We start from the raw sequence: 25,587 nt of genomic DNA on the forward strand, positions 1-25,587 counted from the left end.
CTTGTTACCTGCAGGATAAGGATGATGTGATACAAGGTGTCATTAGTCTAGGCAGCTCTTTCTTGGCTGGTGCAAATACATTCTGACTGTCACAGATTTGCAATGTTCTTACAGATTGTGTGTTTAGATTTGAAGGGCTAAGAAGTCTGTCTGCTTTGTTCTTCGGTAAATTGGTGTTTTTTGGCCTGGGAAAAGCAAGCTTCCTTCTTGAACAGAATAATTTTCAATGCTGACACTTTACTCGGCTTACTTTTTGTTTTTGCATTTCAGGTTTTTCCAGCAAGTATAGGGAGTCTTTTAATTGACCAGGATGGATGTGCTCTATACACATCGGGAACTAATAATGATATTGTAAAACACCCTACTATCATTCCTACAGAACTTCAGCCTGGTGCTTATTTTATGAAATGTAACTCACCAATTATCTGTGAGGTCATGGATCCTGAGGGAAATTATTTCCAGGTGATGTAATATACGGTACAAATAAAATTCTGTGCTCAACCCACCTAGTTTTTATGTCCCAGTCATAAGCATCTTATCCAACTGATTAAATGCTAAAATGAATAAAATAGTAATTCAAGGAAGAGTTATTTTGGTTATAATGATGATTAAAAGATTGTGTGTGTTGTCATGGCAACATTCTATTTTAACTTGCATTGAGTATTCTGAGAGTTCCCCATAATAAATCAAGGCTCACAGGAATTTTGCGCTGGGTAAATTATTGGTCCGAGTCTTTTGTTGGAGAATGAGCAAGAATGATTAGAAGGGAATGGAGAAATTGCAAACTGGAGTTTCTGATGAAGTTAAGATGATGAATAATATTGCCACATCTGGAATAACATTTGTATAATAAAGCTGTTCTACTCTATTTTTAATAACATTTTGTATTATAAAAACTTCTGTTATCAGTAACTGTTACAAATTCATATACAGTATGGCAAATGAAGGTATAAAGATAATTCAAGCTTGTTTCATTTTATGCATTAGGTAATGTTAGATGGGAATATATTTGCTGCAATCCACAGTGACAAACAAAAGAGAAAGGATGACCAAAGGATTAAAGATGAACCCATCACTTATACCAAACATGCCCCAAGGTGTGTTACAAATTTACATTGTTTTTTACTTGAAAGAATTTTATAAGACAGTCAGCGCTTAGCACCCACACATAAAATACATTAAATATCCGAGTTTTTGTCTATAAAGGCCAATAGATCAATAGTGTATATTTCAGATCTGCCCCAAATCCATTTTAGTTTTACATGTTCATCCATTAATATGAATGAAGTTTGGAAACATTGATCTACCAATTCCACAACAGTTATTAATGCTTGAATGGGTTTTTGATCCAGTTTAATACTGTTTTTATTTTTATGATCTTAGGATAGTAGTTGGTTGACTAAATTAAATATAAGGCACTATTGATTCTCTGGCAGAAATATAAAATTAAAACTAACTAAATGTATCTGGGTATCTTTGGGTTTTGAGGGATTGATGACGGCTAATCTAAATATGATTCAAGTATCTGCCCATTTGGACATTTCTTTTGATTATCATTTGAAAATATAAACCTAGTGTTGCACTGCTGGATTTGCAACATCAATGCTTGTTAGTCATTATTTCTTTGGTAGTTGTCATACTTATTCAGTCATATGACTTGTTCTGCATATTGATACTTCCCTAAATTAGATCCATAATTCAGCAATATTGCAACTGCATATGTGATTCCATCCTGTTGACGGTGGCTAGCTGTGTACCCTGGGCTTGTGTCACCATATAACTAGCAGTTGTGTTGTCCTTTAAGCTGTAATATGAAATATATACCTAATGTAACATTGATTTGTTTCAAACATCAGATTGTTTATTCTGCATGCCGATGGCTCAGGAACTGAATTACTACGATCAAGTGTTGTAGAAGAATACATATATCAAGCATCCTCCAATTCAACTACTGCAGTTTTGAAAGAACAATTGCCAGAATATCCAGGTCTCAAGACAAATACTAAGATTTTTTTGATCTTGTTCTGAAGCACACTTACTGTAAAGTTACACAACTGTTGTGATTTACTTCATAGTAATTTTGACTACAATGTGTTTGGCTATTTTGGTAGCTGCAGCACTTCAGCATAATTATTTGTTTTTCCTTAAGTATATGAAGTGCTTTTCCTCTGCATATTTCAACCTCTCTAATGTACGGGTTCCCAACCTGGTGTACATGGACCCTTTGGTTAATGGTAAGGGTCCATGACGTTTGGGAGCCCCTGCTCTAATGAATATTACTTTCATATTTATGTATTATTACATTAATCTTGATTAATCAGACAGATGTTAGAACTTGAGTTTGAGAAGTTAGAGGTACAACAAGTGTAGGCAGGATGGTGGTTAAGGCAGTGCAATGCTCCTCCTTAAGGAGATGTGAGATTTCAGGGTAATTAAAAATCTCCCTGATGACTGCATCGACTGGAAGTGCACCCAACTTCAGCTCCTGACTGACAAGGTCAAGGAACTGGATCTGAAGCTGAATGTACTCAGGACCATTTGAGAGGCTGAAAACGTCATAGATAAGACTTTTACTGAGGTGGTCACCCCAGAGTGCAGGCTTCAAATAGTAGATGGGTGACTACCCACCAAGAGAAGTAAGGGGAATAAGCAGTCAGTGCTAATCCCTTCAGCAACAAATACACCCAGATGCCAGTGAGGGCATGAATAGGATAATTTGGTAGATGAATGTGTAACTGATGAATTGCTGCAGGGAGCAAGGTTTCAGATTTCTGGTTCATTAGGATTTCTTCTGGGAAAGGTATGAACTGTACAAAAAGGAAGGATTACACCTGAACCGAAAGGGACCAGTAACTTGCAGGTAGGTTTGCTAGAGCTGTTGAGGAGTGTTAAAACTAATTTGGGAACTGGAGCGATATGGCTGAGGATGGGGTAGTTGATATTCAAGTAGATGCAGGGTATAGTGATTCTGTGAGGAAGGACAAGCAAGCGATAGGACAAAATTACAGTCAGTGGGATGAGTTGTAGCATAACATAGGGGCAAAATCAAAGAGTGATGAATACAGGACTGAAGGTGTTATACTTGAATGCAGTCAGTATACAGAGTAAGGTAGATGATCTATAGTGCATTTAGAGATTGGCAGGTATGACTTTGTGGGAATCACTGAGTCATTGCTGTGAGAAGATCATAGTTAACCTCTAAGGATACACATTGTGTTAAAAGGACAGGCAGGTAGGCTGAGTGGGAGTAGTGGCTCTGTTGGTAACAATTAAATCAAATCCTTAGAAAGACGTGACATAGAATCGGAAGATGTAGAATCATTGTGGGTAAAGTTATGAAACTGCAAGGATGAAAAAACCCAGATGTGAGTTATATACAGGCTTTCAAGCAGTAGCCAGAATGTGGAGTACAAATTATAATGGGGGATAGAAAAGGCATGTAAAAGGGTCAATGTTATGATAGTTTTGGGGGATTTTAATACACATATTGATTAGGAAAATCAGGTTGGTTCTGGACCCCAAGAAAGGAAATTTGTAGAATGTATAGGATATAGCTTTTTAGCAGTTTTGGTTGAGCCCAGTAGGAGAAAGCAATTATGGTTTGATTGTTGTGTAATGAACCAGATTTGATTAGGACACTTCAGGTAAAGGGACTGTTAGGAGGCAGTGATCATAATATGATCAAAATCGCCCTGCAGTTTGAGAGGGAGCAGGTAAACTCAGAAGTATCATTATTACAATGGTGTAAAGGACATTCCAGAGACATGAGAGAAGAGTTGGCTAAAGCCGATTGGAAGGGGACAAAATGAGGATTGACAGCAGGACAGCAGAACAGCAATGGCTGGAGTTTCTAGGGGGCAGTTCAGAAGACGCAGGATAGATGCATCCCAAAGATGAAGAAGTATTCTGAAAGGAGAATGGCTGACAAGGAAGTCAAAGGCAGTGCAAAAGGGAGAGCATATAATATAGCAAAAATTAGTGCCAAGTTAGAAGATTTGGATGCTTTTAAAAACCAACAGAAGGCACCAAAAAACACACAGAGAGAAAAGATGAAATATAAAGGTAAGCCAACCAAAAATATAAAAGAGGATACCAATTTTTTTTCAGATATATGAAGTGTAAAAGAGAGGCAAAAGTGTATATTGGACTGCTGGAGAGGTAGTAATGGTGGACAAAGAAATAGCAAATCAAGTTAATAAGTACTTTGCATCAGTCTTCACTGGAAGACTCTCATAGTATACTAGAAATTCTAGAGTGTCAGTGGGCAAAAGTTAGTGTTGGTGCTATTACTAAGGAGAAGGTGCTTGGGAAGTTAGAAAGTCTGAAGTTAGGTAAATCACCCGGACCAGATAGGCTACACTCCAGGTTTATAAAAGAGGTAGATAAAGAGAGTAAACAGCTGGTATTTCGTGCCAAGACCCTTCATCCATTATTAAAGATGAGGTTTCGGAGTTCTTGGAGCCACATTACAAAGTAGGCTAAAGTCAGCATCGTTTCCTTAAGGAGAAATCTTACCTGACAAATCTGTTGGAATTCTTTGAGGAAATAACAGGCAGTATAGACAAAGGAAAATCAGTGGATGCTGTTTGCTTGGATTTTCAGAAGGCCTTTGACAAGGTGTCGCACATGAAGCTGCTTAACAAGATGAAAGCCCATGGTATTGCAAGAAAGACACTGGCATGGATAGATTGGTAGGAGGCAAAGAGTGGGAATAAAGGAGGCCTATTCTGGTTAACTGTCGGTGGCTAGAGGTGCTCTGCAGGGGTTGGTATTAGGACTGCTTCTTTTCACACTTTATGTCTGTGGTTTGGATGATGAATTACTAGAAAGAAATCCTGTGAGTTATTCAAAGTGAACATTAACAATCCATATAAGAAACTTAAATAACCAAAGCTATTATATCTTACTATGGATGGGCAATAGTGAGAAGAGTTTCCTTTGCAAAAGTAATCAATTATATTCTAGTGCTTACAATGTAGTTTTAAAGTTAGTTGGTATTTAATAATGTAAGTATTTAACTTCTGGATGGAGATTATAACCCATGTGTGGAGGTGTGGTGGATACAGGTCTTCATTTCTTTTAATGTTTACTTTTTATCATCTCTCCTATGAATAGGTGTATTGGGTATTACTTTTCTCAAGCCATCCACCAGGGATGTTGGAGCACGCTGGCTTATTAAGAAAGATACAGCTGATATTATTCCACCTAACCTTCAATCAAGAAAATGGAACACTTTTCCTCAAAGAGAGGTGCGGCTAATTCTTTCAAAGAATAACTTAGTTTAATACTAAAGATTGTTGTTTGAAAGATTGTTGTCTATCATTTTTGTTGACAATTCCTTCTTACAGAGTTCTGTTTGTACTTAACTAATTTGAAAGAAACTTCATTTGAAAACTTGTGTTAAATTACTTATTTCACTTATCCCATACATGCATCATAAAAGGTATAATGCTATAGTTTTTTAAATCTTTATATGCACTTGTCTACTTATGCATTTTGGAAACTATGAATAACTATTCTATCAAAAATTTAAGAAGTGGCATTTAAAATATGTTATCAAATATCTTAATGGATATGTTTTGTATGATATGGTGTGCAAGCATTCATTTTGGTTTTGTTCTATACCAACTGTTGCAAATTCCAATCCCATTTTCTTGCAAGTACTCATCCTCAAAAACAATGTTTGTTTGGGCACAAGGAGAATCTATTAACTGAAAATTATCTTTGTTGGTTCACTAAAAAACCTACATTCAAGTTATACAAAACTACACATCTGGGAACAACCACTAGGTTTTTCTGACCCTCTCTGAATAGAGAAGTTATTACCCATGAAGAAGAGTTCATACTGGTTAGGCTTTCCTCTTGATCTTGAACTCACACAAAAGCCTAAAAGCATGTAACACCAGGGTCGAGGACAGTTTCTACCCCACTGTTATAAGTCTATTGATGTTCAAAGTAAATGTATTACCAAAGTACATGGGTATATGTCACCATATACAACCCTGAGATTTATTTTCTTGCCAGCAATCACAGTAAATACAATAAACTCAGTAGAATCAATGAAAGACCACAAAAGGATGGACAGTGGCCAATGTGCAAAAAATATACAAAAAGAAAGAAAAGGAAAAAAACAATAATAATAAATAAGCAATTAATACTAAGAACATGAGATGAAGAGTCCTTGAAGTTGATCAAATGGTTCCCTGATGTGATAAGTTTGGACTCTTGGCTATTTACCTTGTTATGATCTTGCAATTTATTGTTTACCTGAAATGTACTTTCTCTATAGCTGCTACACTTCATTCTGTATTGTTACTGTTTTACCTTGTTCTATCTCAGTACACTATATAATGATTAGATTTCTATAACAGTATGGAAGACTAGCTTTTCACTGTATCTCAAAACATGTGATAATAGTAGTCACCAGAGTTTTCACTGTTTCTGTGCCCTGCAGTTATTCTCATTCTTACCCAGATCAATTCTGTTGGGTCTGATTCATCTGGCTGGCCCATGTCTGCTTCTCATTGGATCTGGGCTAAGGCTACGAGCAGCATTACTTTATTATCCAATTCAATTTGACTTTCCATTCCTTTTCTGACATGTCTATCCATGGCATCCTCAACTGCCATGTTGAGGCCAAGCTCAAGCTGGAGGTGCAGCATCTCATGTTCCATCTTGGTAGCCTCCAACATGATGGCATAAACATCAATTAGTTCAACTTCTGGTAATTTCTTCCCCCAATCTCTTTCACTTTTCTACAATTCCCCATTCTGGGCCAAGCATGTATGTCTTTCTCACACAGCGATGACTGTGCTGGTTTGGCCACGTCCGTCACATGCAGGATGGCCGCATCCCCAAGGACATCCTATACGGAGAACTCGCCGCAGGATCCTGGCCCATAGGGCGCCCACTGCTGCGTTACAGGGACATTTGTAAACATGACCTGAAGTCTGTTGATATCAGGGTGGACACTTGGGAAGAGACAGTTGCAAATCGCTGCACCAGGAGACAGGCCGTACGTACAGGCATTACCAATGCAGAGGAAAAACGAGCTCAACTGTAGTCGAACAGAAGAGAGAGAAGGAAAGTTTCGGCAATCACTACCAGCTGCAGCCATCAGCCTTTGTGTGCAGCAACTGTGCCAAGGACTGCCGCTCAAGAATCGGCTTATTCAGCCACAGCCAATGCTGTTCCACACCCAGCTGAGTCCTAAACCAGGCACATCCATTGTCTACTTAGACAGACGGAGCCATTAATCATTAATTAATTAATTAAATAGATAGGGTAGATTGCAGGAAACTATTCCCCATATCAGATGCAGATAAAACTAGAGGACATAGATTCAGGGTAAAGCATAAGATATTTAGAGCAGGATCTTCCCATTCAGAGAACAGTAAATATCTGGAATGCATTGTCTAAGAAATCAGTGGAAACAGAGTCACTGCTGTCAATGCAGACAGCATTTATTAAGTGTCTAGTTGAGCACTCTCGAGCATAGAAAGCTACAGCCCAGCTGCTGAAAGATGGGATTAATGCAGATGGGTGCCCTCTGGTCAGTGTAGAAGTGATGAGACGAATGGCCTAATGGACTGTTTCCAGACTTTATGACTAACTACCCAGGCTTTTTCAGCAAATAAGTAATCACTTTTTATTTAAAAAAATAAGTTAGTTTGAATTCTGACCCAGATTCAGAATTTAATGTACATCTGTTTGGTTACATAGTGAAATTTTCCACATTTTTACATGGAGATTGTTCTAAATAATAAAAGATGAAGTGATGGCAGGTGCAAAAAGTTTCACTTCCTCTTGCCTCTTTTTGTTTTTTAACGTTTCCAGTGCAAGGTACCAGGGCCTCCTATTGGCATGCAGCCCTGTGATCAACAAGTACAACAAGCAGAATCCCCATCTCCAGCTGTATTAAAGTGTCCTGCGGTTCTAGAAGTCCGTCAGCTTTTTCAACATGAGCCCATAAACACAGAAATGCAATTGAAAATACAGACCTGCCTTAAGGTATCTCATTCAAACATTTTTCGGGCTGAATTGCAGAACAAAATGAAATGCTTAATAGTTTCAGCAGAGTATCTGTTCAGTTCCTGTAGAGGTATGTCAGACTTAAAAATGAATATTCAAATAGGAAGCCGTGTAATGTGAAGCCTTCAAATTCTGACCACAGGCAAAGCAATCATTCAGTACTGGAAGATTTGAGTATTATGACGAAGAATACTTAGATTAGTAGGACAGTTCTGGATCTAAAAGCATTTCACAGCTTAAAGAACAGACAGCATCATTGATTTAGTGAAATAATGTTCAGCAAAGGTTCATAATGAATTAGTAGAAACTTTGCATGAAAGCAGGCCAAAGAAAAAAAACTAAATTGCATTGATATGTAGTATCGCTGTACTTCAAGATGAACCATCCGGGGAGAATGAATGTAGATGACAAATAAACAGTGCCAGTGCAATGCCCCAATATCTATTGTAATCTTAGCAATACAGGCTAAATAAAAAGGTGTATTTTGTAATATTGACTGTCAGCATGAATCCATTTAATTCTGTTTAAGCCCTAACACTGCTTTTTTAAAAAATAATTAATTAACAACACAGCTTGTGAAATCAAGTTATCATTTTCCATAAGACTCTCTCTGCCAAATTTTACCTGTAAAAGCTGTGCAGCTACTTTGCTTAAAAAGAGGATCCCTATTTCCTCACAAGGCTACGGAACTTCAGCATGTCCTTAAAGATGCTCACCAATTTTTTTAGCTGTAGCTTAGAAAACGTCCTATCTGGCTGAATCACAGCTTGGTATGCAGAACACAATAACAATTGAGGAGTTCAGAATCAAGTTATATCGGAGGGATAAGAAGGTAAGCAGAAGGGGTGGTGTGGCTCTACTTGTAAAGATGTGACATATGATTGGAAGATGTTGGATCCTTGTGGGTTGAGTTACAAAACTGCAAGAAGTTACAAAAGGACATTGATGACAATTATATACAGGCCTCCCAACAGTTGCTGGGAGGTGGATTACAGATTACAACAGGGAAATAGAAAAGGCAAGTCAAAAGGACAGTGTTATGATAGTTATGGGAGATTTTAACATGCAGGTCAAATGGAAAAATAGAATGGTGTAATAGATCTCGAGAGTGAGTTTGTTGAATGCCTAAGAGATGGCTTTTTAATGGACAATATTAAACTTTTAATTAAATCGGTGCATAGCATAACCATACAGAATTGTTGTCCAAGTATGTTACTTTCAGACATATTTTAAGGTGCCGAGGTCAAGTACTTTTTGAGACAACTGTGAATGAGAATTGGTGGATTTAAGTTGCACTGAAGAGATTTGGCCACTAAATCTAGGTCACTCAGTGCAGTACGGAGGGTGGTGCTTAATATTGTAGAGGCTGGTTGCTAGGTGAGGTGAGGTTAAACAACTTCTTCTTCAAGGTGAGATAAAACTTAAACATGGCACTTTTCAAACAACAACATGGAAGATCTTGGGTTACAAGGCAATATTAACCATCATCATCTCATTCATCATCACGGGAATAGATTATTTTGTACTACATAAAAACTGATGACTGAGTTTCTTACATGTTAATAGTGATAACATGCAAAATTATTTCATTGAGTTGGAAGCATTTAAATGATAATGAGAAAATCGGCAAAAAGTTGCAATCCCCAAGAAGGCTGCCCTTTAATCGGAAGAGTTAACAGTTTCTTTAATTTAGTGACAATTAGTACATGATGAGTGTTTCCAGGGAATTAGCTTTCAGTGCATTGTTGAATAATTAACTGGATATTAATCACTTTGCAAATATAGAATCTGCAGTTTTGGGAAGAGGAACATTAATGACTTTAAACTCCTGATTTGGATAATATGCTTTGGAAAATTATTTTTGCCAAAACAATTCTTTGGCTTGAACTGTTGGCTTCCTGGATCACTGCAGGATATTACTTCACTAACACAAGTGATCCTGCAGATACTAGAAATCTTGAGCAACACGCCAAATGCTAGAGAAACTCAGCAAGTCGTGTAGCATCTATAGGGAATAAACCATCGTGGTTTCAAGCTGAGACCATTCATTAGTACTTGAAAGAAAGTACTTGAAAAGTAGAAACCAGAAATGGAAGGTGGGGTGAGGGAAAGGAATACAAGCTGGTAAGTAATAAGTGAGACCATGTGAAGGGGAAAATAGCTGACTGAAGGAGGAGAGATACGAAGTAAGAACCTGGGAGGGGATAGGTGGATGAGATAAAGGGCGGAAGAAGATCTAATCTAATAGGAGAGGATAGTGGACCTTGGTAGAAAGAAGGAAGAGGGCACCAGAGGAAGGTAATGGGCAGATAAGGAGAAGAGAGTGAGGGGGAATCAAAATCGGGCATGGAAAAAGAGGGAAGATGAGGGGCTGAAATTACCATAAGCTAGAGAAATTTGCATGCCATCAGGTTGAGGACTACTCAGACAGAATATGAGGTGTTGCTCCTCCAACCTGAGTGTGGTCTCATCATGGTAGAAAGGAGGCCATGGATCAACATGTTGAATGGGATTGGGAAGTTGAATTTAAATAGGTGGCTACTAGAAAATCATGTCTTTTTTGGCAGAAGATGCTCAATAAAGCAGTCCCCCAATCAGCGACAGGTCTCTGTGGTAGCATAGCAGTTAGTGCGATGCTATTACAGCTCAGGAGATTCTGGAGTTCGGAGTTCAATTCTGGCACCATTCTGTAAGGAGTCTCTATATGTCATCCCATGGAATCCATGGGTTTTCTCCAAGTCCTCTGGTTTCCTCCCATAGTCCAAAGATATAGCAGGTAGCTTAATTGGTTATCGTAAATTGTTCCATAATTAGGTTAGGGTTAATAGGATTTATCAGAGGATTGCTGGGGTAGCGTGAATTGAAGGGCCAGAAGAGACTACTCCTTGCTGTATCACTAAATAAATAAATAGATAGATAGATAGATAAATAAATAAATATTTTAACATTATCATCATATATTTTAATGGAAAAATTTTCAATTACTGATACCAAAAGATTCCTCAACAAAATGTAGAGTTTTTGAGACATCGTTTTATTGAATCTTGAGCATCAACTCCTTTAAATTACAGATCCAACATAGAGAGCAACAGCAAGTGGATGTCCCTTTTTATTCTGGAGACTGAATAATTTATAGTGGTTCATCTCTTTCACCAAGTATGACAAGAGTAAAAGAAACTTTGACAAAATTTCTACCCTCCCAGAAAATGTCTCAATAATGTTAGAATAGTATTCAAATATGCAGTTTGTTAAATTAGATGCCAAAGTAGAGAGCATATGCAAACAGAATCAGGAACAGTCTAACCTTCATTTGCAGTCAGTCATGAAAGGTTAGAACAAGCAAGGTAAATGTTTTTTCACAGGCATATTGGCCTATCCCAATAGAAGTCAACAACTATTTTCTCCACCATAGATTTATACAACCAGCACCAAAATTGAAGGAAAGCTTCTTTATGATACATAAAAATCTTAGCAAACTTTAAGCTTGAAATTTTTATTTTAGCAAAGTATTATTACAATTTTGATATTAGTCCTAAATTTTCTAATATTTTGATCAATAATGTAATTGTAGGAATACATAGAACGTGTCCTGCAGAAGGAGCAAGTGTTAAATGAAATGAGGCTTAAGGAGCCACGTAATGAAGAAGAGGTTGCCCACGCTGCCAATCTGCTCAAATTGGTTCTGGTATGAAACTACAGTTATAACTTGAGACAGTTCAGCAAATAAAGTCTATCATTCAAAAGTAATTATGGTACGGTATAAAGCTTATCTATGCTTTATCTAGGACAATAGATTTTAGAAACAAATACTAACCTGGGTTGGACGCAACATCAATTCACCAGAATATGGCCTGTGTATAAATTTGCTATTTTTCCTTGAGGTCAAGCAGTCAACTAATTAAACTGTTTAAAATGCTAAATGGATTTGATAGGATAAATGCAGAAGAAAATTACTCTGGCAGGGAAATCCGTAAGATTATAAAAATAATGTTAATCCTAGTATTAGAGCCAGGCCACTTAGGAGTAAACTTAGAAAATGCTGTTTTACAAAAAAAAGGTAACGGTAATCTGGAGCACACTTCTCAAAGGTTGGCTACGGATATTAGAGAAGTCAAATTTTTCACAAATTCTTTTTCAAGAGAATGCATCAAGTGATAAGCAACAAACATGGGCAAAAGAAGTTTTGGTACAAATAACACAAGTTCTCAAAATATGTAAAGCAACTTGGGTAGTCTCATCCTTCCCAATCAGCTCAGAGGTTTGGTGTAATTTTTATTTATTTTTTATTAATTTACGGGATGCGGGCATCACCAGTTTAGCCAGATTTATTGCCCATCCCTGGTTGTCCTTGAGAAGGTGGTGATGAGCTGCCACCTTGAACCACTGCAGTACACCCACAGTGCTGTTAGGGATCTCCATGACTTTGACCCAGCAACAATGAAGGAACAGTGATATGTTTCCAAGTCAGGATGGTGAAAGATTTGGAGGAGGTTTTCCAAGGTATTTGGTGTTCTCGTCCTTCTAGATGGTAGTGGTCGTGGGTCTGGAAGGTGCTGCCTTAGGAACTTTGGTGTGTTGTTGTAGTGCATCTTGTAGATAGTACACACTGCTACAACTGTACATCAATGGTAGAGGGATTGGATGCTTGTGGAAGGGGTACCAATCAACTGGGCTGCCTTGTACTGGATGGTTTCAGTCTTCTCAAGTGTTGATGGAGCTGCACTCATCCAGGCAAGTAGCAAGTATTCTAGTACACTCCTCACCTGAGCCTTGTAGATGGTGGACAGGCTTTGGGGAGTCAGGAGGTGAGTTACACACCGTAGGATTCTTAGCCTTTTTCCTGCTCTTGTAGTCACAGTGTTTAAATGACTAGACCTGTTCAGTTTCCTGTCAATGGTAACCCCCAGGATGTTGATAGAAGGGGATTCATTGATGGTGATGCCACTGAATGTCAGGGGACGATGGTTAGAGTCTCTCTTGTTGGAGATGGTCAGTTCTTGCCACTTGCGTGGCTTAAATGTTACTTGCCACTTGTCAGCCCCAACCTGGATATCGTCCAGGTCCTGCTGCATTTGGGTATGAACTGCTTCACTATCTGAGGAGTCTCAAATGGTACAGAACATTGTACAGTCATCTGTGAACATCCCCACTTCTGACCTAATGATGGAAGCAAGGTCATTGATGAAGCAGCTGTTGGTCCTAGGACACTTCCCTGAGGAGCTCCTGCAATGGAGGGTTTCCCCCTAATTCCCATTGACTCGATTTTATTTAGGGCACCTTGATACCATACTTGGTCAAATGCTGCCTTGATGTTGAGGACTATCACTGTCACCTCACCTCTGATATTTAGTTGTTTGGTCCATGTTTGGACCAAGGAGGTGATGAGGTCAGGAGTTGAGTGGCCTTGACGGAACCCAAACTGGGCATCTGTAAGCAGGTTAGCACTGTTGATGATCCCTTCAGTTACTTTCCTAATGATAAGAGTAGGCTGATAGGGCAGAAATTGACTGGATTGGACTTGCCCTGTTTCATGTGTACAGGACATACCCGGGCAATTTTCCATATTGCAGGGTAGTATACGGTAATTTCATAAATTGTCATTATTTTCTCTACAATTGGTGGTGTCACATGCCCTGTTTAGCAAGACATGCAAACTAATTTGACTTCAATTTTGGCATAATTTAGCATTTAGTGTCTTTGATACTATAGGAGAGACATTAATTGATTTACTTCAAAACAGGTTAATGTTTTGTGTAATTGCAGCAAAATCGCCTTTAGCCAGTTACGTTAGTCATACTCCCAGTTTCAGAGAGCAAAACTGAAACCTGGTTTGATGCAGCAGAATAATTTTGTGTTATTGCTCTTTTCCATCAGTGATCCTTCTCCATTTCTCGTGAAACTGTTTCTTCGTAAATGTCCAAATCTGCTGTAAATCACCAGTATAGAGCCAATGTCCAAACACATGTCTTCCCACATGAGAGGAAGAGAACAAGGTTAATGTTAGAACATAAATTTTTATCACATTTTATTACAGAAGAGTGTTGTTACTAAATGTATATTGATCTTGGATCATGGAAATTTATGTTCTTCTCACTTTATCTCACATCCCTATGTAGCATATCCTGTTTGCATTTTATTTCTATTTGACATTTTTGCATAAGTAATGCTTTTGTTCTGTACAGTCTTTACCTGATGATGAGCTATGTCAAATGGAAGAGAAGGAAGCAAATAAAGGTACATTTCTGACTGTACGTGACAATTGTGGAGTTTTTGAATAGTTAGCTGAGGAGATTTGAACAAATAAGTATTTATTCTGCTGTAGCATTCTTTACTTGAAACATAATTGAATAGTATTTTGAATAGTATTTTCGATTATGCTACCAAATCAGGTACTTGATAACTGGAAACTTATTTCAAGTTGTAAATTATTAGCAGAACAGATTCTGCAGATGCTGGAAATCTAGGGTAACACAAACAAAATGCTGGATGAACTTAGCAGGTCAGGCAGCATCTATGAAGGGGAATAAATGGACAATGTTTCAGGTCAAGACCCTTCATCAAGACTAGAAAGGAAGAGGGAAGAAAGCTTCTTGCCCCCTTCCTTCAACAGTGCTCAGGACACTCAATACCTGACAGAAAAAGCAGCCTATTTCACAGGCACCTCATCCTCAACTATTCACTCACCGCACTATACACTTTGAACCTTGAGTCATGGTGAATTGCTGCAGGGCATGCTTTAGATGATTCACTAATGCATCACCATCAGGACAAATACAGAATTAATATATTTTGGAATAAACCAAAAGCAGGGAAATGAAAGTTCTTCTTTATTTCATTATGTTCCAGGATTTACATTGATGGGGGATCAATAAATGGTAATCACATTTTTGATGGGATTCTTAACAGTGCAGCCATTATTTTTCCTCTTTCTCATCTCACTAACATCTGCCCAATAATGACATAATATCAATTGTAAAAATAATCACTTCTGGAGAAGGAATCCATAGATTTTTATATTTTTGCTGTTACTAGTTCCCTCTGCTATTAAAAAAAAAATTAAAGCAAGCAAATTTTGCAGTTATTTTAAATCAACTGCTGGTAATAGCAACAAATATAATTTGACACACAAAATGCTGGTGGAACACAGCAGGCCATGCAGCATCTATAGGGAGAAGTGCTATCGATGTTTCGGGCCGAGACCCTTCGTCAGGACTAACCGAAAGGAAAGACAGTAAGAGATTTGAAAGTAGTTGGGGGGAGGGGGAAATGCAAAATGATAGGAGAAGACCGGAGGGGGTGGGATGAAGCTAAGAGCTAAAAAGATGATTGGCGAAAGTGATACAGAGCTGGAGAAGGGAAAGGATCGTGGGACGGGAGGCCTCAGGAGAAAGAAAGTGGGGGGGGGGGGGGGTGAAGCACCAGTGGGAGATGGAGAACAGGCAAACAACTAAGTATGTCAGGGATGGGGTAAGAAGGGGAGGAGGGGCATTAACGGAAGTTAGAGAAGTCAATGTTCATGCCATCAGGTTGGAGGCTACCCAGCCGGTATATAAGGTGTTGTTCCTCCAACCTGAGTTTAGATTCATTTTGACAATAGAGGAGGCCATGGATAGACATATCAGAATGGGAATAGGATGTGGAATTAAAATGTGTGGCCACTGGGAGATCCTGCTTTTTCTGGCGGACCGAGCATAGGTGTTCAGCAAAACGGTCTCCCAGTCTGCGTCGGGTCTCACCAATATATAAAAGGCCACACTGGGAGCACCGGACGCAGTATACCACACCAGCCGACTCATAGGTGAAGTGTCGCCGCACCTGGAAGGACCGTCTGGAGCCCTGAATGGTGGTGAGGGAGGAAGTGTAAGGGCAGGTGTAGCACTTATTCTGTTTACAAGGATAAGTGCCAGGAGGGAGATCGGTGGGAAGGGATGGGGGGGGAACGAGTGGACAAGGGAGTCGCGTAGGGAGCGATCTTTGCGAAAAGCAGAAAAGGGTGGGGAGGGAAAAATGTGTTTGGTAGTGGGATCCTGTTGGAGGTAGCGGAAGTTACGGAGAATTATACGTTGGACCAGGAGGTTGGTGGGGTGGTAGGTAAGAACAAGGAGAACCCTATCCCGAGTGGGGTGGTGGACGGATGGGGTGAGGGCAGATATGTGGGAAATGGGAGAGATGCGTTTGAGAGCAGAGTTGATGGTGGACGAAGGGAAGCCCCTTTGTTTAAAAAAGGAAGACATCTCCTTTGTCCTGGAATGAAAAGCCTCATCCTGAGAGCAGATGCGGCGGAGACGGAGGAATTATGAGAAGGGGATAGCCTTTTTGCAAGAGACAGGGTGGGAAGAGGAATAGTCCAGGTAGCTGTGAGAGTCTGTAGGCTTATAGTAGATATCAGTAGATAGGCCGTCTCCAGAGATGGAGACAGAAAGTTCAAGAAAGGGGAGGGAGGTGTCGCAAATGGACCAGGTAAATATGAGGGCAGGGTGAAAGTTGGAGGCAAAGTTAATGAAGTCGACGAGCTCAGCATGCGTGCAAGAGGCAGCGCCAATGCAGTCGTCGATGTAGGGAAGGAAAAGAACCAGGTAAATTTGAGGGCAGGGTGAAAGTTGGAGGCAAAGTTAACGGAGTCGACGAGTTCAGCATGCGTGCAAGAGGCAGCGACCAGGTAAATTTGAGGGCAGGGTGAAAGTTGGAGGCAAAGTTAATGAAGTCTTTTCCTTCGCTACATCGACGACTGCATTGGTCTTTTCCTTCCCTTCTCCAGCTCTGTATCGCTTTCGCCAATCACCTTTCCAGCTCTTAGCTTCATCCCACCCCCTCCGGTCTTCTCCTATCATTTCGCATTTCCCCCTCCCCCCACTACTTTCAAATCTCTTACTATCTTTCCTTTCGGTTAGTCCTGACGAAGGGTCTCGGCCCGAAACATCGACAGCGCTTCTCCTTATAGATGCTGCCAGGCCTGCTGTGTTCTACCAGCATTTTGGTGTGTTGTTGTTTGAATTTCCAGCATCTGCAGATTTCCTCGTGTTTGCTCTTGAAATGTAATTTGAATTGGAATCAGGTTTATTATCACTGATATATGTAATGAAATTTGTTTTGTGATGACAGTATAATGCAAGACATAAAATTACTGTGAGTTACAAAATATATATAAATAAACAGTGCAGGAGAAGAAAGATGAGGTAGTGTTCACTGACCATTCCGAAATCTGATGGGAGAGAAGAAGCAATTCCTAAATTATTGGCTGTGGGTTTTCAAGTACCTCCTCCCTGGTTGTGATAATAAAAAGCAATCTGTCCCAGATGGTGAAGGTACTTAATGGCGGATGCACCTTCTTGTGGCACCGCGTTTTGAGATGTCCCTGATGATGCAGAGGCTTATGCCTCAATGGAGCTGGCTGAGTCTACAACCTTTTGCATGCTCTTTCTCCTATGCATTGGGGCTTGCATACCAGGTATTGATGCAACAGTCAGAATGCTCTACACCATATAGCTGTAGAAATTTGTTGGAGTCTTTGATGACAAACCACAGCTGCTCAAACTCCTAATAAAGCATGTGTGTTGGGTGCCTTCACCATGATTGTACCAAAGTGTTAGGTCATGCCAATGTTAAGTGCAAGGTTGTTGTGTGACACTATTCAACCATCTGAAATTTCTCTCTCCTGAATGCCTCTTCCATGTCATCTGAGATGCTGTTAACAACATTGGTGTCATCGGCAATTTTATAGATCTCATACATATATATTGGTATGATGTAATAAGCTTCATGGTCTACATAGTTTCCAAGCATCTTATATTTCTATAATATGTTATGTATACACAGTTGATGTAGCTTCAATTTATGAGGAGGCTATATCGTCCACTTTCCAGAATGTATCTGAGAAGTACACATGTGAATGGATTGAAGCAGACTCAGAGAGGTATGTCAATACAATGTTTACAAAATGTTTTGCTATTTATTTCATTATCCAGACTACACGGTGCTACCAGCTGCCTTAGAGGGAGTTATATATCCAAACAAATCTACCTAGTGATGTAGTGGGTGATTAGAGTGAAGCAGTTTTCTTTTATAAGAACAAAAAAGCACTCAGGATATTCTTTCTGGCATTAAAGACAATCAGTGGCAAAATTCCAAAAGCAGCACAATTGCCAAAATTCTGCCTTTGAGCATCTACTAAGCTAATATCTTCAACCTTAAAGCAACTAGATGTATAAAAAGATAAAAACAATGAAAAAATTAAATATTTATACAACAGTCATTTAACAATTCATGGAAGAATATTAGAAGAATAATGGCCTAGGAGGATGCCATTGAACACTTCAAATCCATGCTCATTATCTGCAAGAGTAGTACAGCTAGTCTTACACACCCTCTATTCTCTTTAGCCCTCATTACATTTTCTTTCAAGTTTTGATCCAATTCATTTCTGAAAGCCTTGATTGAAGGTGTCACTATCCTGTCGGACAGTGTATTCCAGATGTTAACCTCTTGCTGTGTAATTAGGCTTTTCCACATCTCTTCTTGGTTCTTTTACCAATCACTTAAAGCTGTTCTATTTGGTTCTAGAATCTTCCATTAATGAGAAAGTTCTCTCTATCTACAGAGGTTAGTGGCCCCATTATTTTAAATGCAATGCCAACACTCCATCTTTTGCTATGAGAGCCAATTCCAGTATCTCCACCGTTTTCTGTAACATAAGTGTCATATCCCCAGAATTTTTTTCCATAATTATTTCTCTACACTTCTCCATCCCTCACATTCTTTGCAAGATGTAACCAGAATAAATACAGTTCAAAATTTATCTCTAATTTTGTATTCTGTAAAGAATGGTGAAGAAAGTATGCCTTACAAAGCAAAGTAACTACTTCTAGTGTCAATATCACAATGTGTATTGTGAAGTGCATCATAAACTTGATGCCTAATCACAGACTAAGTATGTGAAGCTTTTTAAGCCTGAAATTTCTCAAAACAAAGCAAGCAATTCCACTTGGAATTTCCAGCAATAACCTCTGTAACGTGAGGAGGTTTGGACTGGACTGATCAAGTTGGAGTGACTTTTTTTGCAGCTGTCAGCTAAAAGACTCATTCAAGTAAAGAATGGATATAGAAAGGTGGTGATCAGGTCATTTGGCAAGTTATTGCAATTATTTCTAATATGTACTAATTAGTGACTTCTTCATAATATGTTATTTGCTCTTCTTATGGCTCTATTTCATGTTCTGCCAGTAACTCTAAAGATTATTAAGTATCTCAATGTTCAAGGTTCAAAATAAATTTATTATTGAAGAATTTAAATGTCACCATATACTACCTTAAGATTCAAGACTCTAGATCCTAATGAAAATTACTTGTATATGAATAAGTCAGTGACTTTCATAATCTATGTATTTATTTCTCTTGTGTCTCTGCAGCAACCAAAAATGTATCTCTGCATCTCGATGGCCACAAATAATGGAACAATACAGGTAATTCTAAACTAAGAAAAATTCAAATTTGTAGCTCCTGATGAATACTGTATATCAAAATAGAGAAAAGTGACATACATACTTTTTATCATATTTAATATTTTATATTTCATGGCTTTCTATTCTAACAGCAGATTAATATATCGTTTAGCAAATTCATGAGACATCGCTCAAGTAATGCAATGCTTTCAACACTGACCCGCACAAACTCCAGTGTCATGGTGACATTTCTAATCAGAATAATTGCATAACCTTCCCTCTGATGGCCCTGATAGGGAAAAAGGATTTTTGTGGATCGATGAGAACAGCAGCAGCAGTTCGAGGAGAAACTTTGTAATACAGCCCACTGGTAGATACAGAAATCTTCACGCACTCCCTCGACAGCCAGTTTACACCATACGTAAAGATATTTGTACACTTCATCCTACATCCCACTAAAAACATACACCTACACATGCCATCAAAGGAAAATATCTTACATAGCTTGTCAAAAACAAAGTCACTCAAAGCAACAACCCATAAACAGCACATCCTGGAATTTGAAGAGGATTCAGTTGCTGTGTCATAGGTCCTCAATCATTTTGTTCACAGACCTTTCACTTGAAATAGAATAGTGTACAAGGTTCCTGAATCAGGCTTTGATGCTAAAGAAATCCTTTCATGCATTAACTTGGTACATAAAGGTGTTGGAGAAAGGTTGGCTGATGTTGATTGGTTGTGGGTAGAATGGCTTCAACTAAAAGGGAATGGGCATTGCTGGTCAGATGGGGTTACAATCAATAGGCGTGCAGCTGTCAGTCACAGAACTGGCAGTCAACAATGTAGTCATTGGGATTAGGGTATAAATGACTTGAGTATATGTTCTTTTGTTGGAGGCTGGCCAGGGTGTTAGTTGAGCCGGGAGGAATAATGATGAATAATAGTGGTGAGTGTAATGCCTGCATAGGAGGCTGACTATTAGACTGGGAAACAACTGTCAGTCGAGAGATTTTAAGACTGTTATGAGTGATGAACAGACCTGATGGACAATGGGGTACAGAGTTAACCATCCCCCCCCCCCCGAGAAACATGAACTATTACTGTTGCTGTGCTGACCATGAGAAAGAGACAAAAAACAGGCAAGAACATCTGGGACAGATAAGAGAGAGGGGGAAATTGCTGAGTAACTGTATTGTGACTCCTTTTTTAATTATTTACTGTTTCGCTGCAAGGACAATAATTTGCTCATAAACATTCCTCAGTGGACTGAAGGAGTGGCCTTATTTGATGGACACAGTCATTCAGGAGTGATGGATAGCTGAGTCCCCGTTAGTAGGGATAAAAAGTCAGGTCTAGAGAGACACCCTCCAGACATGCCAGTGGACACTGATTGAGTGTTGGAACCCACAAGAAAGGTGGGGGCTTCGGAGACTGAACCAGGAGGTCGGTCAGTAAGACTATCAGTGTAAAAACAGGGCCGGTGGGGACTTGTGTGTGTGTCCACTCATGCCAGAGTGACGAGTCCACCACAGAAGAACGGTCTAGCAGAAGGACAGAGAGTTCATAACTGAATGACCACACCGATACGACGGATTAAGAAAGCAAAGGAAGGTTTACCTGACTGTAGCTGTTGCATCTCGCTCACTTGCGCTCGCTCTCTCTCTCTCTCCAATGATTACAATACAACAACTATAACTACATCAGCACTCATGAACTGAACTGAACTTTATACTTTGCTATGACAATTCATTTACCCCTAGACATTGATAGAGCTTGTTTATTATTGATTATTATTATTCCTACACTTTTAGGTTTATTACTGCTAATTTGTTTTATATGTATATTTGCATTATTGATATGGTTTTGCTTATTTTTATTAATAAACACCTTTAGTTTGGTACCACCAGACTCCAACGGATTCTTCTTTCTCTGCTGGTTAGACACCCAGTTACAGGGTACGTAACAAGATGTGTAAGGAGATAGCAGATATTTGTAGTAAACACAAGGTGGTGATTGTGGGAGATTTTAATTTTCCACACGTAGACTGGGAAGCTCATTCTGTAAAAGGGCTGGATGGTTTAGAGTTTGTGAAATGTGTGCAGGATAGTTTTTTGCAACAATACATAGAAGTACCAACTAGAGATGGGGCAGTGTTGGATCTCCTGTTAGGGAATGCGATAGGTCAGCTGACAGACGTATGTGTTGGGGAGCACTTCGGGTCCAGTGATCACAATAGCATTAGCTTCAATATAATTATGGAGAAGGACAGGACTGGACCTGGAGTTGAGATTTTTGATTGGAGAAAGGCTAACTTTGAGGGGATGCGAAGGGATTTAGAGAGAGTGGATTGGGTCAAGTTGTTTTATGGGAAGGATGTAATAGAGAAATGGAGGTCATTTAAGGGTGAAATTATGAGGGTACAGAATCTTTATGTTCCTGTTAGGGTGAAAGGAAAGGTTAAAGGTTTGAGAGCACCATGGTTTTCAAGGGATATTAGAAATTTGGTTCAGAAAAAGAGGGATGTCTACAATAGATATAGGCAGCATGGAGTAAAGGAATTGCTCGAGGAATATAAAGAATGTAAAAGGAATCTTAAGAAAGAGATTAGAAAAGCTAAAAGAAGATACGAGGTTGGTTTGGCAAATAAGGTGAAAGTAAATCCGAAAGGTTTCTACAGTTATATTAAAAGCAAGAGGATAGTGAGGGATAAAATTGGCCCCTTAGAGAATAGAGTGGTCAGCTATGTGTGGAACCGAAGGAGATGGGAGAGATTTTGAATGATTTCTTCTCTTCGGTATTCACTAAGGAGAAGGATATTGAATTGTCTAAGGTGTGGGAAACAAGTAAGGAAGTTATGGAACCTATGACAATTAAAGAGGTGGAGGTACTGGCGCTTTTAAGAAATTTAAAAGTGGATAAATCTCCGGGTCCTGACAGGATATTCCCCAGGACCTTGAGGGAAGTTTGTGTAGAAATAGCAGGAGCTCTGACGGAGATCTTTAATATGTCATTAGAAACGGGGATTGTGCCGGAGGATTGGCGTATTGCTCATGTGGTTCCATTGTTTAAAAAGGGTTCTAGAAGGAAGCCTAGCAATTATAGACCTGTCAGTTTGACATCAGTGGTGGGTAAATTAATGGAAAATATTCTTAGAGATAGTATTTATAATTATCTGGATAGACGGGATCTGATTAGAAGTAGCCAGCATGGATTTGTGCGTGGAAGGTCATGTTTGACAAACCTTATTGAATTTTTTGAAGAAGTTACGAGGAATGTTGACGAGTGTAAGGCAGTGGATGTAGTCTATATGGACTTCAGCAAAGCCTTTGACCAAGTTCCACATGGAAGGTTAGTTAAGAAGGTTCAGTCGTTAGGTATTAATGCTGGAGTAATAAAATGGATTCAACAGTGGCTAGATGGGAGATGCCAGAGAGTAGTGGTGGATAATTGTTTATCGGGATGGAGGCCGGTGACTAGCGGGGTGCCTCAGGGATCTGTTTTGGGCCCAATGTTGTTTGTAATATACATAAATGATCTGGATGATGGGGTGGTAAATTGGATTAGTTAATATGCCGATGATACTAAGGTAGGAGGTGTTGTGGATAATGAGGTGGATTTTCAAAGCTTGCAGGGAGATTTATGCCGGTTAGAAGTATGGGCTGAACGTTGGCAGATGGAGTTTAATGCTGAGAAGTGTGAGGTTCTACATTTTGGCAGGAATAATCCAAATAGAACATACAGAGTAAATGGTAGGGCATTGAGGAATGCAGAGGAACAGAGAGATCTAGGAATAACTGTGCATAGTTCCCTGAAAGTGGAGTCTCATGTAGATAGGGTGGTGAAGAGGGCTTTTGGAACGCTGGCCTTTATAAATCAAAGCATTGAGTACAGAAGTTGGGATGTAATGCTAAAGTTGTACAAGGCATTGGTAAGGCCAAATTTGGAATATTGTGTGCAGTTCTGGTCACCGAATTATAGGAAAGATATCAATAAATTAGAGAGAGTGCAGAGACGATTTACTAGGATGTTACCTGGGTTTCAGCAATTGAGTTACAGAGAAAGGTTGAACAAGTTAGGTCGCTATTCATTGGAACGTAGAAGGTTGAGGCGAGATTTGATCGAGGTATTTAAAATTTTGAGAGGGATAGATAGAGTTGACGTGAACAGGCTGTTTCCATTGAGAGTAGGGGAGATTCAAACTAGAGGACATGATTTGAGAGTTAGGGGGCAGAAGTTTAAGGGAAACACGAGGGGGTATTTCTTTACTCAAAGAGTGATAGCTGTGTGGAATGAGCTTCCTGTAGAAGTAGTAGAGGCCAGTTCAGTTGTGTCATTTAAGGTAAAATTGGATAGGTATATGGACAGGAAAGGAGTGGAGGGTTATGGGCTGAGTGCAGGTAGGTGGGACTAGATGAGATTAAGGGTTCGGCACGGACTAGGAGGGCCAAGATGGCCTGTTTCCGTGCTGTGATTGTTATATGGTTATATGGTTATAAGACCAAAGGGAATGGTATCAATGTCAGGAATGGTGTCAAGTTGAATTAAATCAGAAGTAGGTCAGTGGATGGAGAGGTTAATGGAAGATCAACTTGTAGAGTGAGTGGATCTTTGGTAGAGTTGACACTGGAGTGTGGGAATAGTCTAAGGAAAAGTTGTTAAAATAATTGAAAGGATTCCATTTGATTTGCATATCCAGAACTAGCCAAGAAAAAAGTTACAAGTGTTGTAAGGACCTATTACTACATGTGTGGTTCATGGAATGAAGACCATATGATTATTGGGTGTCATTGTGTGTGTGTGTGTGCGATCTACTATTGGTAGGTCAGAAGCACTGAGAAGCTCCAAGAAATAGTGGTGATTTATCAGTCAATATACTCCTCATTTATGTTGTATTTTACCTGGAAATTTAAATGAATAGTGCATAAATTCAAGATGGTACAACATCAAATTTGATCTAAATTGCAAGGTATGCTTTTGTGATAACGAAGCAAATAATCAAGAAAGATGATATGAAGACAAAGAATTACAATTTTGATTTTTTTGTTTAATTTTCTTTAACTGAGATGCCAAACATTTTTACAGCACTGTGAAAAGAGTGGATGAAAGAAAACTAACTTGAATGATCCAGATTCAATTAATTATGAAAATTATATTAATTTTATCCAGTTCAGACTCCGAGGCATCTACACTGCCTATAAAAGGTATTCACCCCCTTTGGAAGTTTCTATGTTTTATTATTTTACAACAGTGCATCACAATGGATTTAATTTGGCTTTTTTGACAACAGAAGACTCTTTTGTGTCAAAGTGAAAACAAATCTCCACAAATTGAGTTAAATATTTATTACAACTATAAAAAACACAAAATAATTGATTGCATAACTACTCACTCCCTTCAAGTCAGTATTTAGTAGATGCACCTTTGTCAGCAATTACAGCCTTGAGTCTGTGTGGATAGGTCTCTATCAGCTTTGCACATCTGGACACTGCTATTTTTCCCCATTCTTCTTTACAAAACTGCTCAAGCTCTGTCAGATTGCACAAAGATCATGAGTGAACAGTTCTTTTCAGGTTTAGCCACAAATTTACAATTGGATTGCGGTCTGGACTCTGCCTTGTCCACTTCAGGACATTAATGTTATTGTTTTTAAGCCATTCCTGTGTAGCTTTGGCTTTATGTTTGGAGTCATTGACTTGCCGGAAAGCAAATCTTCTCCCAAGTCGCATTTCTCTTGCAGACTGCATCAGGTTTTCCTCCAGGATTTCCCTGTATATTGAAGCACTCATTTTATCCTCTACTGTCACAAGCCTTCCAGGGCCTGCCACAGAAAAGCATTCCCACAGCATGATGCCGCTACCACCATGCTCATGCTAGGGATGGTGTGTTTTTGATGACGTGCTGTGTTTGACTTACACCAAACTTATTGTTTAGTCTGATGGCCAAAAAACTCAATTTGGTTTCATCAGACCACAGAACTTTCTTCCAGCTGACATCAGAGTCTCCCACATGCCTTGTGGCAAACTCTAGCCGAGATTTCATGTGAGTTTTTTTCAACAGTGGCTTTCTCTTTGCTACCCTCCCATAAAGCTATGACTGGTGAAGTACCCAGACAACAGTT

At 39.2% G+C, this 25,587-nt stretch overlaps 1 protein-coding gene across 12 annotated transcripts in view; it reads left to right on the forward strand.

Annotated features, from left to right (window-relative positions):
* The window catches only part of spag17 (sperm associated antigen 17), a 319,560-nt gene that overhangs the window by 188,685 nt on the left and 105,288 nt on the right, over positions 1 to 25,587 (forward strand). For all 12 annotated transcript variants that reach the window (XR_009511839.1, XM_059968399.1, XM_059968400.1 and 9 more), the window contains 9 exons: positions 271 to 462; positions 988 to 1,097; positions 1,857 to 1,987; positions 5,116 to 5,249; positions 7,837 to 8,010; positions 11,603 to 11,716; positions 14,214 to 14,265; positions 17,848 to 17,944; positions 19,437 to 19,490. Coding sequence is in view for 11 of the 12 variants with exons in the window: in XM_059968399.1 (XP_059824382.1) it covers positions 271 to 462; positions 988 to 1,097; positions 1,857 to 1,987; positions 5,116 to 5,249; positions 7,837 to 8,010; positions 11,603 to 11,716; positions 14,214 to 14,265; positions 17,848 to 17,944; positions 19,437 to 19,490 (1,058 nt within the window). In the remaining variant the exon portion in view is untranslated. The remainder of the gene's footprint in view (positions 1 to 270; positions 463 to 987; positions 1,098 to 1,856; positions 1,988 to 5,115; positions 5,250 to 7,836; positions 8,011 to 11,602; positions 11,717 to 14,213; positions 14,266 to 17,847; positions 17,945 to 19,436; positions 19,491 to 25,587) is intronic.

The sequence above is a fragment of the Hypanus sabinus genome, chromosome 4 (genome assembly GCF_030144855.1).
Source record: "Hypanus sabinus isolate sHypSab1 chromosome 4, sHypSab1.hap1, whole genome shotgun sequence".
Lineage (NCBI taxonomy): Eukaryota > Metazoa > Chordata > Chondrichthyes > Myliobatiformes > Dasyatidae > Hypanus > Hypanus sabinus.